The 16,097-nt window shown below is 36.9% G+C and overlaps 2 protein-coding genes across 2 annotated transcripts in view; one reads left to right on the forward strand and one right to left on the reverse strand.

The window, feature by feature from the left end:
- The window catches only part of FBXL13 (F-box and leucine rich repeat protein 13), a 201,019-nt gene that overhangs the window by 69,123 nt on the left and 115,799 nt on the right, over nucleotides 1-16,097 (reverse strand). The window contains exon 12 of the mRNA XM_081079549.1: nucleotides 6,326-6,455. Within this exon, the coding sequence (XP_080935675.1) occupies nucleotides 6,326-6,455 (130 nt within the window). The remainder of the gene's footprint in view (nucleotides 1-6,325; nucleotides 6,456-16,097) is intronic.
- The window catches only part of LRRC17 (leucine rich repeat containing 17), a 33,847-nt gene continuing 23,890 nt past the window's right edge, over nucleotides 6,141-16,097 (forward strand). The window contains exon 1 of the mRNA XM_081079553.1: nucleotides 6,141-6,385. The gene's annotated coding sequence lies outside the window, so the exon portion shown is untranslated. The remainder of the gene's footprint in view (nucleotides 6,386-16,097) is intronic.

The raw sequence follows: 16,097 nt of genomic DNA on the forward strand, positions 1-16,097 counted from the left end.
ACTGCTGTATAAAAGAGACAGAGAGACAAAGAGACAGAGAGGCAGGGAGGCAGAGAGGCAGAGAGGCAGAGAGAGGCATCCCTTCTCACTCTTGTTTTGCTTATGCAGTCTCATTCCGTTTGGCTGGTACATTTATGCCTGAATGTGCCTCTGTGGCTTTCTCCCACCCCTACCACAAACCCCCGGGGTGAACAAGTAAGACCTTCCATGATCTTTGCCTCTCTGGAAAGGGAAGTTGGAATATCTGTAGCCTAGAGAGAACTGAAATAAACTTAGAGTCTTCCAGTACGCAGTTTGCACAGCCTACCTTTGAGATTCATGAGTGCTAGAAAGATTTAACAGTAGTACAAGAACTACTGATAAACCATTATTGTTGCATTGAGTATTCCAATCATTTGAACATTTCTGGAATGCTGTCTCTTTTCACTTTTCTCATGCATAGTAACTGAAAAATAATTGATGAAAAAATACTTTCACTCTAGTGAAAGGCTCTTTTTTCCCTGTAATAGGGATAGGCTCTTTTTTCCCTGTAAATCTAAAGAAATGTCAGACTCAACCCTTATCAAGAAAAGATCATCAGACCTTGCTTCAGCAAGTTGCCAACTTCTTAGCTACCTAATAGGCCTCATCTTTCACCTGAAGCACCTGGCTAGCCATGCCCTGAAATTTGCTGCATTTCATTCATTTATTCATTCATTCATCAAACATTGATCAAAATCCTACAATGTGCCAGTATTATATGCTAAGGACACAAATGTACAGATAAGTAAGGCATCATCCTGGCCATCAGGGAGCTTACAATAGGGAGGAGAGCAGACAAATAAGCAGACCACTAAATACACAGAGAATGCTTAGTGAAATTGCAATGATAGAAGTAAGCACTAGAGGAATCGTAACCCAGCTCCAGGGAAAGGAGGGGTAAGTGAGGGCTTCCCAGAGACGGTTGTGAATTAGCAGAGCCTCAAAAGATATGTGAAAGTTAACCTGGTCACTGGGAGAAAGGGATAGTCTGAGGCTGTCTAGGCAGAGGGCAAAATGTGAGCCTAGTGAAACAGCTGAGACTAGAAATGCAGAACAAGGGAGGCACAGAGACAGAAACTCTTATAGCAACCTCTTTTCCTCTCTGGTTTAACTATCTTAAATTTGAACATGTAAGTCTGAATCTTGGTCCAAACTCCCCACTCTTCATCTGGCTCCTTTTGTCCTCCATGTTCAGAGTTGTTGGTTTCTGGGCACTGGATTTCAGCCTGAGATTGGCTACACCCCAGCTTTCCTTCCCAGTATAACTGTGGTGGTTGCATGCCTGGCTTCCTACACAGTGCTGTCGGAGATACATGAAACTGGAGGGAACGTGGCTACACGAAGATAATGTCAACAGGAGAATCCTTGGAGGAAAATCTTTGGAGTTATGCACAAACAGGGTAGTGGATAAAGGGAAGTAGAGCCAGGAAACGCTGCCCTCTTAATTGGCACTTTCTCATGTACAAGGAGCATAGCTTTGTCCTCTCCATTAAAACTCTAAAATGCTATTTTGATATTTTGAAAGAAATAAGAACATATTTTAGAGAGCTCTGAAATGAACAGGGAAATAAACATCTGATAAACGTCTACCATGAGTCAGGTCACACTGCATTTCTTAGAGCAGAGAACAAGATTCACTGTTGCCAAATGTCTCCCTGACTAAAGGTGACAAAGGAGCACAGTAAATGGTACTTTCTCTACATGATGAAACCATTTTGTCTCCAAAAAGTCTTCCCAACTTGTGTTTAGACATGGGTTTTAAAAAATTATTTTATGGCATAAGCTTAGATTTTATTGCTTTGAGTAAATGGTAAATATCAAAACAAATGAATTAAATTTGTTCAACTGATTCAATCAGAATTTTTTGTTTAGTGAATGTAGATTGTTTTGTTTTTTATTTTGTTTTGTTTTGTTTTTTATTCCTCTGAAAATAGTGTAAAGAAAATGTTGCACTCAGGCTCTAAAAGAAAATTTTTAATTAATTTTAAAAATATTTAACAATGACAGTCTATTGGAATAAGATATAAAGATACCAAACATTATTTTACACTTATGGTAAGGGTAAATGAACAACCTTTGTACAATATGGACAGCCTTAAAAATAACTACCGTGTTCCCCCCAAAATAAGACCAGGTCTTATAACAATTTTTGCTCCAAAACACGCATTAGGGCTTATGTTCAGGGGATGTCATCTTGAAAAATCATGCTAGGGCTTATTTTCGGAGAAACATGGTATAGTCTCTGACCGGTTCACTTCTAAAAATGTGTACCCCAAAACTGCATAGACATATACAAAAATATTGTTCCAAAAATTTTCCTCACAGGTTATTAATGATAGCAAAAAATGGTAGGCTAATAATGAATAGTGAAATACATCAATATGTATTTTGATAAAGTGGAATAATACTATATAACTATTAAAAGTAATTTACAGGAAAATATTTAATGAAATAGATGTTCACTTTATAGAACATTAAATGAAAAATATGTTTACTATATAATCCATTTTAGTTTAAAAGAATACAGATGTGCATAGAAAAAAGACCAGAAAGCTTTGCTCTTAAATACTAATAGTGTTTATTATTTCTAGGCGGTGAATTTTCCCTGGTAACTGAAATTTTTTTCTTCCTCTTTCTTGTTTGTGTGTGTGCGTTTAACGTAGAACAAAAAAAGAAAGCATAGACTTTTTTTGTTTTTTAAGTGAAAAAAGAAAACCAGAAAATGCAGTGTCAAGTACATGGTTGGAGGTCTGCAATGGATAGCAGCAGAGCTCGCTGCAGGCTCCGTCCTGCTTTAGGGCTGCGTGTAAGCAGTGGCTTCTTTGAGGAGAAACTGAGCAGACAAGCGGGTGTGTGTCCAAGTACTTGCATTCGTTAGGAAATCGGCCACATTACCTAATGCGCCTACAATGCTTATCCAACACCAATGAATGCAGAAGAGTTCTAAAATACATGTAATTGATTTTTAATTTTCTTTGCAATTGTCTATCATTCATTAATTTTTAAAAACAATTTTTAAATGACACCATACTGTTTTATTTCAACCCTCACACAACATAAAGGGGTGACAACTTCTGATGCTGAACAATGAAAGTAATAATAAAGGAATGGATAAAATATTAACAACAAAAAGACAATCATTTAGCAGTGTTTCACATTTCACAGCAGTGCTTTGGCAGTACTGGCAAGTATTTCTGGCCAATTGCTTCCAACAACAGGGGTCTGAATGAACCCCCCAATCTTAGCAAAAGAACCACCACATTTTCTCCTTGGTAGTTTCCGCTCTGAGGCACTACACACCGCACGCTCCACTCACCAGACTTTTGTAAACCTCATCTTAAAATATGTCACTAGGTGTTGTGTGTGATCACAAGAACTGAAAACCAGAGTGTGGTAGAAAAGTAAACTCTAACGTTTCCAGTAAGGCATCGAGGGAAGCACTGCAGGCTGGGCCCTTCACTTCACCAGTTTAAAAAGTTTTAATTTACATTATTCAGCAAACTCAGTCTTCAGAAGCTTAACTAGCAGGCTCATGTGAAAAGTTTAAAAGACAGTCCCTTCTTTGTTTTTGGTCAATGTTTTCATATAAAACATGAAATCAAGTTCTACTTTATATATTAAAAAAAATAGTATTTTTAAAAGTAATATATATATATATATATATATATATATATATATATATATATATATATATACGCTTCTATTTCTCCTTTTTTTAAAAAGACATTTAATAACAGTACTTCAGAAGGCTGGATTTAATTCCCTAACCGCCCCACCCTGCCAGCTGTCCACCTGGAACAGATACAGTAAGGAGCAGGCTCCTAGAGAGGCATGTCCAGCTTGGCTGTGGGCTGCGGACTTAGGTGAACACACTGCAGTCAGCAGGGTCACAATGAACCCATCTCTTACTCCCAGTGGGCCTAACGGGGTTCAGTTCTAAATGGCATGATTTCCAGTTCCTGAAACTATGTCTGACACCTCAAGTTAAATCTCTGTTGAATTATTAAATGAACAAATGGAAACAGAAGAGGAATGAACAAAAGAAACCAACATTTTTTTGAGCAATGATGTGAAATACTCACTTCACTGTGATTTAAGACTTACAAAGTACTGGACAGGAATCAGGAAAAAAATCTATTCTTTATACATTCAGACCAAGCTCCAATACCTGCTGAGGACAGGCAGAAGATGCAATTAAATGGTAGCACTCTAAGTGTTAAGTGCAAGTATAGACCTTACTAGTGAGTGGAGGAGAGGGTGACAAATCTCCCGGGGGTGAAGCTGACTCAATTCCCACCTATTGCTGCTTTATGGAAATGAAGGCTCAGTTTTGCTAGTTCTTCCAGCTTTTTTTAAGAGAAGTTTGAAGTCTAGATTTTTATGCGAAAACTCCCAAATTTTAAATGTTGGTTCAAACTTCCAAGACAGACAGACTATGTCTGTGTGTTTTGCATGCATATCTAGCCAGAGGGTCATCGATTTGAAACTTCTCATTTCAACTTTACTATGTCTGAGAACATTTATTCTTAGGACATGTCTATGTGTGTGCTGTGTGTTGTTGCTACAATAATTACCTCGCGGACACTGAGAAGATCAAGGAGATAAGTCACACTTGTGGGGAGGGTTTTCAAGCATGGAGTGAGCTAGTGGAAAAGTATCAGAGGACATTTATTTAGGGGAGAGAGTAATCAATGGGATGTGTCAAGCACATTGAGTTATTCCTGAACTGGCAAATATTTTTCTCTGCGATTTGGCCATCTGTGTTTGCTAACTGACACCCACAGCAAAGTTCGGCTCCTCTCCTCCCACAGAGACTGGGAGATACTGGTGCTATCTCTCTTGACAATTGCATTTCAAAGGATGGCTCCCAGGTCCTTGAGGAAGACATTCCTGGGTTGTAAAACTGTCAAGAGGCTTTTTAAAGAGGTTTACATCTCAAAGAAAACAGAGAAAGAGTGTACAACTAAAAGTTTTCTAAAGTTAATGCCCTGAGAAAAAAGGGGTCAGGGGCTATACAGTCAGGAAGAAGCCCATGGAAAGTGTAGTCAAGCTGGAACAAATGTTAAGGCCATCTTAGTCAGAAGAGCGATGGGAGACGTCGCTGTTCAGCAAATTAGACATCATTAGATCATACACAAATGAAAATTCTAGATGTTTCAGCCCTAACTTAGAGTGCTCCCCTCCTTTCCCCTACATCCTCCCCCACTGCCTAGTAATCACGAAACCATGGGACACCGGTGGTGTTGGTGGTGAAGTAAGAACTCTGCCCACTCGATACTTGAGAAGAGAAACCCATGCTGCCCCTGATGTCCTCTAAGGGACTGTACCTGCCTAGGTATCTACCAACAGGTGCTTAAAACGGCACCAGTACCATGTGCTTTGGCCAGGTTGGGCAACCTTGGTAGCCTTGGTCTCTTCATTTCTAAATGGGCATAATAAATACATTCTACACAGCATTTGTATGAGAAGTAAACGTGATCTGTGTAAAGCGCTCAACATGGTACCTGGCATATAGTAACAGCTCAATAAATGGTAACTATCAATAGTTCAGCCAGTTCTCATCTGTGCTATTATATTATTCTCATAGAATGATGGATATACTATGATACTAATATTAATAAAGTACACAGAGAGGTGAAAGAAAAAAAGTTAAAGAATTATGACTTCAATTGACCAAAATAGAGCTGAAGAAACTATCGAGGCAGCACCTATTTCCATAGCCTACCCTCCAAAACTCTACCCTATTTTTTGCCCAATTTTCCTTAATCTTGTTTTTCCAAACTTAAGTATTTTCCCGTGTAGATCTCAAATCTTCATGTTATTTAGGCTAAGGATATAATACAGTTTTGTGAACTACAATCTTTGCTGTATTTCTTTTCTTACATTGACACATGCAGCATTTTATCCAATGCTATTTACTCTTTGAAAGCCCATGTGGAAGCTAATTGACTTTTCTCCTCCCAAAAGGTTTTCCTTTGTTTGTATCTTGGTAACAATTCTAAAAATTTCAAGATTTGGACTCTGGTATTTTAACTGTGCTTCGAGTATCTACACACAAGTGGTCCGTTTCATCATCCAATGAGCGCTGCCTGTTTGTGGATGTGACACTCCTGTGGAAGGAAGCCAAGAGCCTATAGTAGCGATCCTGGGGGAAATTGAAGCAGCTGTGGCCATGTAATTTAAAACCTCTGAAAAGTGTGCTGCAGCCTGTGCACGGCGTTAGTTTAACATGAGGGCTGGATGTAGCCCGTTCTCCGGAGGACTTCCCCGCCTGCTGCAGGAAAGAGAAGGCTGAAAGACAAACCTGGGTGCAGCCGGAAAGGTCCAAATAGATGAGCTTGTGGCATCCATTCCCTAAATTCAGGTACTGTAAACCTTTGTCTGTGAACTTTCTGCAATAAGCCAAGCTAAGACTCTGTAAGTTGTGGAAGTGCCTGAAAAGACAGGGGGAGAGAAGAGAGGGAGGAAAGTGACTAGAGTTGTTTTCTCACATCTTTCCTAAGCCACTGTGACAAAGAGAAGTAAAACTGTAAATTAATCTTTTCTCCTTGCAGATATTCAACAGTTGAACTTTATTTTTAATTCTCTTCCTGTTAAGTAAAGGAGATTGCAGTAGTATATGAGACAATGCCTAATTACATTTTAAATGAAAATAAAGAAGATTTGCCTAGATTTGTAAGAAAGCTGATTGAGATACAGCTTTGGGGGCAGGGAGATGTGTGCATTCATATTGTCTGGCAGTTAGTTTGTGTTTGAAATCAAAGTTACAACGTTTGCATTATTGTTGCATTTAGGTTTTATCATTGGAGCAGTAAAATAATGTGCAAAATGTCTAGAACAAACCCTTTTATAAACATTTAAATGGTGATTAACTGTTACTTGAGAGTGAGGATTTGGGAAAGAAAGGAGGCAAAGTTTGAACATAACTGGCTCTTAAAATGAACATGACAAGCAAATGGTTTGAAAAAAATAGATTTGAATATGCATGATTTTGTAATAGTTTGATTTCTATCGTTACAGAAAGACCAGTTCACATACAGAGTTTAAAAATGAGTTAAGAACAGTCTGCAAATGAGTAAGCAACACATGAAAGGGATAAAAATACATCAGAGCCTATCAATCTCACTAGAGTTGAAACTGATTAAATATGGCATGACCACCATAACCAAAATGAGAGCTTCCAGAAAAAAAAAAAGGAAGGTAATTAAGACAAGCCTGTTCTACCTTGCAAGGGCTCACAGTTTGAGGACATTCTGTGGACAATTTTCCAAACCTTCCTAAACCTGGCATTTTTTAAAAGTCCAAGAACTCCCACTATTGCCTGCTCTCATAATGGAATTAACAACATGCTCTTGGTTTGTGATCTGCAGCAGTTTTAAGACAGCAAATTAGAAAGCAAAAGTGGAAGAAGATTCCTCTCTGTCCCTCAAAAGCCCACAAATGACTAATAAAGTTTACTTTCACATAAATGGTAAAAAAGATATGCAAGCATTGACTATTAATCAGATTTATTTCTAAAATTTGAGAAACATATCTATATGACATAACCATTCCTGTTCCATAGCTAATCATTTGGTTCAGGACACACATTCCCTCTGGTAACGGCTGTGTCCATGAGATTCAACAGAACAGAGAAGGACAACTTCTGGATTCCCCAGTGGCTCGGTGGGCAGGGCCATAAAGGAAAAAGTAACCCTAACATCCCAAAGACACGTCCCCTCTCCTGGGGCCCTCTACCAAGACCTATGCCAAAGTTTTAGAAGTGCTTAATTTTCCTCTCCCTGGAGTGTAACCTTGTGATTTAACTGGGGAAAGTACAATTTTCTGGGGATTGTGGAGGAGGGGGCGATGTCATTTCTAGTAACCCCTTAGCTCTCTCATTTGGAGAAAGGAGTAGTGAGGTAGGCACCACGACACAATGGAAAATACACAAGGTTTTGGAATCTGACCAATTGGATACAAATCCCAGCCCTGACACTCACTGCAACTTCCTTAACCTCTCAGAGATTGTTTCCCCATTTGTTAAGTGGAGATCATAGTACTACCTTTTTTTTTTAAACCCTGATTGACTGTGGAGGCTCCAGTTTTCCGGAAGCTCAGTTTTCTCATTTGTAACATGACTATAAAACTACCTGCTCTTTCCTTAGAGATGTGACAATTTCATGAGAACATAGATGTAAGTCTGAATTAGCAGAACACTGTAAGCTTTCAATATATATGGATGTTGTTACTATTACCTCAAATAATAACAACATATTAATTGTTCTTATGAAGTTTGTACTATCTTCTTCCACTTAATGGAATAAACACTCATCTGACAAAAGTGGTACATGTGACTGATTCTAAGAGTTTGGGGGATCTCATATTGCATCCATCCTCATTTGGTTATGGTGGTAATGCCATATTTAATTATTTTCAATTCTAGTAAGATTGATAGTCTCTGACGTAGTTTTTATTCCTCTCATGTGTTTATTCCACTCATTTGCAGGTTGTTCTTTAATCCCATTTTCAAGCTCTGTATATCAATTAGTCTTTCTTTAACTATAGTAATAAAACTGTTACAAAACCATGCATATTCAAATATATTTAAATATGGTCAAAGACTATTTCTCCGTTTCTTAAAGTCCATGTGATTAGTTAACAAATACCAAAAATGGAAATTGAGCTAGGGGTTCTTAACTTTTTGTATGTCACAGGTACCTACAGATCTATGGACCCTTGGTCAGAAAAACGTTACTAATGCATGAAATAGAATACTTAGGATTACAAAAGCAGCCAATTATATTGAAAGGTAATATCAAAATATTTTTAAAAACCAAATGAATGGAATAATGTATGTACTTCTTTATTAACATATTAAATAACATCTAGTAGAAGTCTAATAACTACCATGATTTTAAAGTAGCGATGAGTACCAATGATATTTTGAAATATTTGTAACTATAATAAGAAAATATTTGTGATTTATATGAGTGAAAGAGTCCTAGAGACTACTATGACTACTCTAATTTTTTTTTTTACCTACATTTCAGTTCAAGCTTAGTGAAAATAGAGATTTTTGTCCTCCATTAAAATTCATGGAACCTCTGAATTTTATCACTGGTTTCCTTGGGATATCCACTTGTCCCAGCTTAGGAACCTTGGGTTTGGCAAAAGGTGTTCATTAGACTAAATGACTCCCAGATTGAAAGTCTCTAGATGGTTCTCTTCAAAGTGGAACCTTATGAGAACCATCAGTTTGAAAGCAAAGCACAGGAATTGTAAATGGCCCTGTAGGCCTTTCTAGGGATTTACAGGGCTGCAGATTTAAAGCTGCTGGGAAGGGAAAAGTATCAGTTGACAGTGAAATTGCACTTGGCAAATTTTATGCAATACTGTTACTTTTTATTCTGAATTTTGGCAAAGAAATGTGCCCCTTACAAGAGAAAGATCTGGCTCATCATTTTCCCAACCCAGAAACAACTTGATAATTCTAATTCCACTTTTAGGCAGTGTTTGTATTCTATGTTTATCTTTTCCCAATTATCTAATAACTAAGTGTGTCTTACGTAAGGGAAGGGGTTCTCTTTGTGATTTATTTTTCTACTGCTATGATAGTCTGTAAGAAATCACAATTCTTGTAGAAACTACAGAGATAATTTTTTCTCCATTCTCCTGGCTTTCTTCCATTAAAGAATTGAGGCCTTCTGTGTTAGCTCTCCAACACATAAGACAAATACTACTGGAAGGAATGTAAAATAACTATGTATTTAACCAAAAATTTCTCTGAAAAATCACCAAGACAAAGCCCAGTCTGCGAAAGAGAGGATTTACATGTGCATTCTTCTGAGTTGAGTGTTGGGCTCTTTAGTTTCACAGATGTAGTTTCACATAATAGATAGAGTTCCTGCAGAAAATTCAACTGCAGTGATTTGACTTCCTATTTACAGGGTAAACCTTGAGGATGTCCAGTCTGGCAACAGTTTCTTCTGCCGGCCCCACTCTGATGGGCACTGGTAAGGCTATGTCACATGAGAGTGCATGCCAATAAGAAGTTTCCAAACCAACTGAAGAGTGAACTCATCTATATGAAAACTAATGAGACACCATGCCACTATAGCATACAACACTCCACTAAAAAGCAAAGGTCATAACTTCACTCACACTACACGCCCAGAATGCCTCACACACTGTGGTTTATCAATATTGGTGAATGAGTGAATGAATGGTGCTATGAGAGTCCAGGGACAGGAGAACCACCGTGGACTTTGGATAGATGGCGTGACTTGAGATGTAAAGACTGGAGAGAGAAGCAGAAAAGCATTCCAGCTGTAAAGAGAAACGTGCAGCCATCAGAGGACTGGAGTTAAGGGTTTCCCTTGGAAAACCTGGGTAGACAAGTTTGATCAGAAAATGTTAAGGGACAGTAAGGGAAGAGTCTAGACCTTAAGCATGTCCCAGACATGATAAGACTATACTGTTCCAGGAAGATGCTTCTTGCAGCATAAAGCAGTGCAGATTGAAGGGAAGTGAGACCAGAGGCTGAACCATTAGGAGACTGTGCCACATAAGGTGCTGAGAGTACCACCTAGGTTGTGGCAATAGGAATAAATGGAAAGGGTTTCATTCAGGAAATATTTGGAAGCAAAAATTGTCCTGGAATGGGCATGAGCTGTGGGCAGCCCTCATTTTCAACTTTAGGAAACTGAGCAAATCCCCAAAGAAGTGAGGAAAAATATTCAAATAAAAAACTGGCAGAGCAGTATTGCCAAAGAGGGCAAACAAATTACATCTTTCTTCTGGCAAATGATTTCTTTGGAAAGAAATACTAAAGGCACCGAAGAGGAAAATGACAGCAGCAACAAACACCGTTTTTCTGGTTTAAGAAGCACTTTTGCATACCCAAGCATGTTTGAAACAATGGAAAACAAAGCAAAAATAGAGAATCATTATGAAATGTATTTTTATCATAAAAAGTCAGGGTACATGTTTTTCATATGACAGAAAATATCAGTATTGAGTAGCATTTATCCTAAATGTTCTCTCAATAGCAAGAACTAGAAGTTAAAAATCCAAACAAAATTCTCATTTTGGGGTCCTTTTTTTTTTTTTAAAGATGTGATCATTGATTTTTTTTTTTAATTTTTATTGGGGAATATTGGGGAATAGTGTGTTTCTCCAGGACCCATCAGCTCCCAGTCAGGTCATTGTTTTCAATCTACTTGTGGAGGGCGCAGCTCACTGGCCCATGTGGGAATCGAACCGATGACGTTGGTGTTAAGAGCACTGCGCTCTAACCAACTGAGCCAACCAGCCACCCCGGGGTCCTATTTTTTCTATCTGTTGCCACACACACATTCATACATGAACGTATATTTATACAATATACATCTTAATATGGAATGTCTAAAGAAAAGTACTGAGTGATGTTTTGTATTACAGAACTAGAGAACTCCAGCTCATGAGAGCCATTAGATCTCTTCCCAACTCCACATTTGGTAACATCATGTTGGTAGCTTAAAATTGACCATGGTGAAAGTATTTACATAACAGAAATCAGTAAATCCTGCAGATCACTACATCCCCTTAGCCCATACCCCAGCCACTCATTAAACATTCACCAGAGCACTGCCATGCTTGGAACATACTTTGAGAATTACTGATGCAGAGAATGCGGGATGCTGAGGAAATGTGTATACAGAGATAAATGATGACACAGTAGATGACAACTTTGAAGGCTAGGAATAAAAATTTGATCTAAATATAAAAGGGGATTCTTAAGATAAAACCTGAACAAATGCAATAGAAGCATTAAGCAAAACACACACAATCTTCCTTGGCTGAGAAAAGAGATAGTTTTAATGTTCAAAATGTTTACTATGTTTCAGGAAAATTAATTGAAAGAACACAATCAAACTTGGACATTTTTTTTTAATTTCTCAGAGAAAAGGAATTTCTTGCAATTATCTTGGCAGAGAAAATAGGTTACCAACAAAGGAACAAAAAAATCAAGCTGGTTTTAGACTTCTCTTTAACCAGAAATCTCAAAGATTGTGGAGCAACATTTGTAGGGTTTTAAGGATAAAATAAGAGACATGATTCAAGAACTATACACCAAAAGAAGTTCTGGTCATCCTTCAAAATAAGAGAAAGTCATTTTCAGAAAGCAATGGCTGAAAATCTATCATTTGCACATCTTTCATAAAGAGTTTTTAAAACTGTATTTCTAGTCATCATAGGATGAGTCAAAATCGAAATTAAAGAATAAGGAATCTGGACCGGCCCGGGAGCTCAGGTGGTTAGAGCTCCATGCTCCTAACTCCGAAGGCTGCGGGTTCGATTCCCAGATGGGCCAGTGGGCTCTCAACCACAAGGTTGCCAGTTCAACTCCTCGAGTCCCGCAAGGGATGGTGGGCACCTTGAGCTGAGCTGCCCCTGAGCTCCCAGATGGCTCAGTTGGTTGGAGCGCATCCTCTCAACCACAAGGTTGCCAGTTCAATTCCTCGAGTCCTGCAAGGGATGGTGGGCTGTGCCCCCTGCAACTAGAAACAGCAACTGGACCTGGAGCTGAGCTGCGCCCTCCACAACTAAGATTGAAAAGACAACAACTTGACTTGGAAAAAAGGCCTGGAAGTACACACTGTTCCCCAATAAAGTCCTGTGCTCCTTCCCCAATAAAATATTAAAAAAAAAAAAAACCACATAGCCCCCCCCAAAATAAAAGAATAAGGAATCTGTGGGACAAATGGACCATCAATGAATGACAAAACTAGAGTTAGTTATAAATATGATTACAATATCATAAATATGATTACATACATGATTAAATATTATAAATATGATTACAATATTGAGTACAAACACTAAAATCAATATTAAAGGAAAGTTAAATGATTAACAAAAATTATGATTAATATGTGCTTACATACAGGGGAGTAGAAGTGGGGGAGCATCAAGTTCAAGGGAGAATTAAAGTGTATTACATCTCTTGTCTAACAGAGGGAGAGCCAAAGTCATTGTTTCATCATGACTTTAATAATTAGAGGAAAGCATGTTAAAGCATGTTCTTAAATGTCATACAAATAGCCACTAGTTAGAACATCCAACAGAATGTGCACATACTTTTGAAATACCTTCATATTATAAAAGTAAACAACATAGTTTATACAGTAAATGGCACAAATGATGAGTAGTGTACAATAACATAAAAATTTAAAAATCAGCAATCATAAAGCAAGATGATAGAAATAAGACCACACACTCAATTTTGACAAGAAATAGTAACATTTTGTTTGTTTGTTTGTTTTTAAAGTTTATTGGAGTGACAATTGTTAGTAAAGTTACAGAGATTTCAGGTGAACAATTCTATATTACATCATCTATAAATCCCATTGTGTGTTCACCACCCAGAGTCAGTTCTCCTTCCATCACCATATATTTGATCCCCTTTACCCTCATCTGCCACCCCCCTCCCTCTCTTACCCTCTGGCAACCACTAAACCAGGGGTGTCCAAACTGCGGCCCGCGGGCCAACTGCGGCCTGCAATCCATTTTTAATTGGCCCGCAGCAAATTCCAAAAATATATTTAGTTTACTTAAATAAACCAGGTGAGGCAATACGTACTTCACCTCGGGTGAGTGGCCCGGCTCTTTGTGTATTTTACTGCATATGGCCCTTGGTAAAAAACGTTGAAAAAAGTTTGGACACCCCTGAACTAAACTATTGTCTGTGTCTATGAGTTTTTGTTTCTCATTTGATTGCCATGTTCTTTTGTTGTTTTTGGTTTATATCCCACATGTCAGTGAAATCATAGGGTTCTCTGCTTTTTCTGTCTGACTTATTTCACTTAGCATTATAATCTCAAGATCCATCCATGTTGTCACAAATGGTCCTATTTTGTCTTTTCTTACAGCCAAATAGCATTCCATTGTGTATATATATCACAACTTCTTTATCCATTCATCCATCAAAGAACATTTTGGTTATTTCCATGTCTTGGCTACCGTAAATAACGTTGCAATGAGCATTGGAGCACACGTGTCTTTATGGATAAATGTTTTCAGATTTTTTGGGTAGATACCCAGGAGAGGGATTGCTGGGTCATATGGTAATTCTATTCATAATTTTTTGAGGAACCTCCACACTGCCTTCCATAATGGCTGCACCAGTCTGCATTCCCACCAACAGTGTATGAGGGTTCCTTTTTCTCCACAGCCTCTCCAACACTTGTTACTGAAATAGTAACATTTTAAACTACCCTCTTAATAAGGCAAAGAGACTGAAAATTTTATTAGTAGAAGTTAACTACATGCTGCATATAAAAGAAATCCAAAATCCAGTGACATAAAGGTTAAAAATACAAAGATACATAATGTTATTCCACAAAAGCACAAGCAGAAGAAAACAAAAATGACTGTATTAATAGCAGAAAAAAAAGTATTAAAGACAAAGAAACATCAAACAGAATAAAGAGTATAATTTTATGTGAATACATGCTACAATCTATAATGGAACATACTACTTATTAATCTTTATGTATAAAATAATAACTTTGAAATAAATTAAGAGAAGCTTGATTATAATAGAAGACCAATATATCACTATTATACTATGACATGTCAAGAATTTATACATATAGGCACACATATACACACAGAAATTTTGTTCTCTAAAAGAAACTCTAATTTTAAACATTCATGGATGATTTATTGAAATTAATTATATGTACTAGTCCACCAAGAAATCTTACTAAATCCCCAAAAGTAGGAATAATTCAGTCCACATTTCTTGACCACAATGAACAAAACTAGAAATTAAAAACAGAACCTTAATCAAAGAAACTTCAGCTACTTGGAACCAAAAATTCTCTTCTAAACAATTATTGGGTTAAAGAGAAAAATCTAACATACAACAGTTTGTTTAGAAAATGAGAACAATGCTTATCAAATCTTACAAGCTTTTCCTAAATTCTTATTTAGAGGTTATTTCATAGTCCTGTTTTTTTATCAAAAAAGGAAATAAACTGATTAAATCACACAAACGAAAAGTTAAAAAGATATCTAAACTTCATACCCAAGTCCAAAAATGACTATTCAGGAAACATAATTAGGAAGGATACCATTCACAATGGCAATTAAAAAGACACTTAGGAATAACTTACATGAAATTGTCCATATGAATAAAACAAAATTGTATCGAGACATTTAAGAACATTTGAAATATATTTTAGAAGTATACTATGCTTGTCATAGGGAGACTAAATATTGAAAAATATATGAATTAGTTCCTAATTTATTTTATCTTTAATTATTGGCATATGGGTAAATTTCTATTGGCTCCTCAAAAAAATTATGTATATACATTTGCTAAATTTGTACATCTTACTATTTTATATTTACTATCTTGCAGATATAAAAGATATGTAGCACACAACTTACAAATAATAATAAAATACACAGTACTCTTTATAATAAATTCATGTAATCAATCAGTTCTTACACAATGCTTTCATTGACTTTTGCCAAAGTCATTAATGTAAGAGAACTTTTGTCCTCTCTATATGCTCGAAGGAAAAATAAAATCTGTCACTCTGCTGTATTTCTTGCTTTCACCCAAAAATAAAAATAAAGTTGAAAAAAAATGAGGAATAAGTATAGTTCTAGTATGAATATTTTCATTACCATTAATGAGTAAGACAAAAGTGAAACAACAATGATGTATAACCAGACTTCATTCATTTATCAATGACATGAGTGACTTCTTTGCTGAATCAGATAGTAGTTTTCAGGCATTAGAATATTTCCTCAATTTTTTGTGCTATCAACAATGTTGCAGCTACAAACATGACACACTTTTCAATTTAATCTGCTTCATTAATTGTTTTCTCCATCATTTTCTCAAGTCTAAACAATCAACAAAAAAATAAATAAATCCCTAATTTGTATTGTTTGCCTTATTCCATGGTGTAGCATACTGCCATTTTGCCTGATTCCAAGCTTCCAGTGAGAGGTTTACCACTTTTTTTATGCTTGCACATTTCCAGAACATGTTTAGAGATGGTAGATAAGGAAAATTACCACCTAGAATTTTCTCTGTT

This window comes from Rhinolophus hipposideros (assembly GCF_964194185.1).
Source record: "Rhinolophus hipposideros genome assembly, chromosome: 18".
In the NCBI taxonomy this organism is placed as follows: domain Eukaryota; kingdom Metazoa; phylum Chordata; class Mammalia; order Chiroptera; family Rhinolophidae; genus Rhinolophus; species Rhinolophus hipposideros.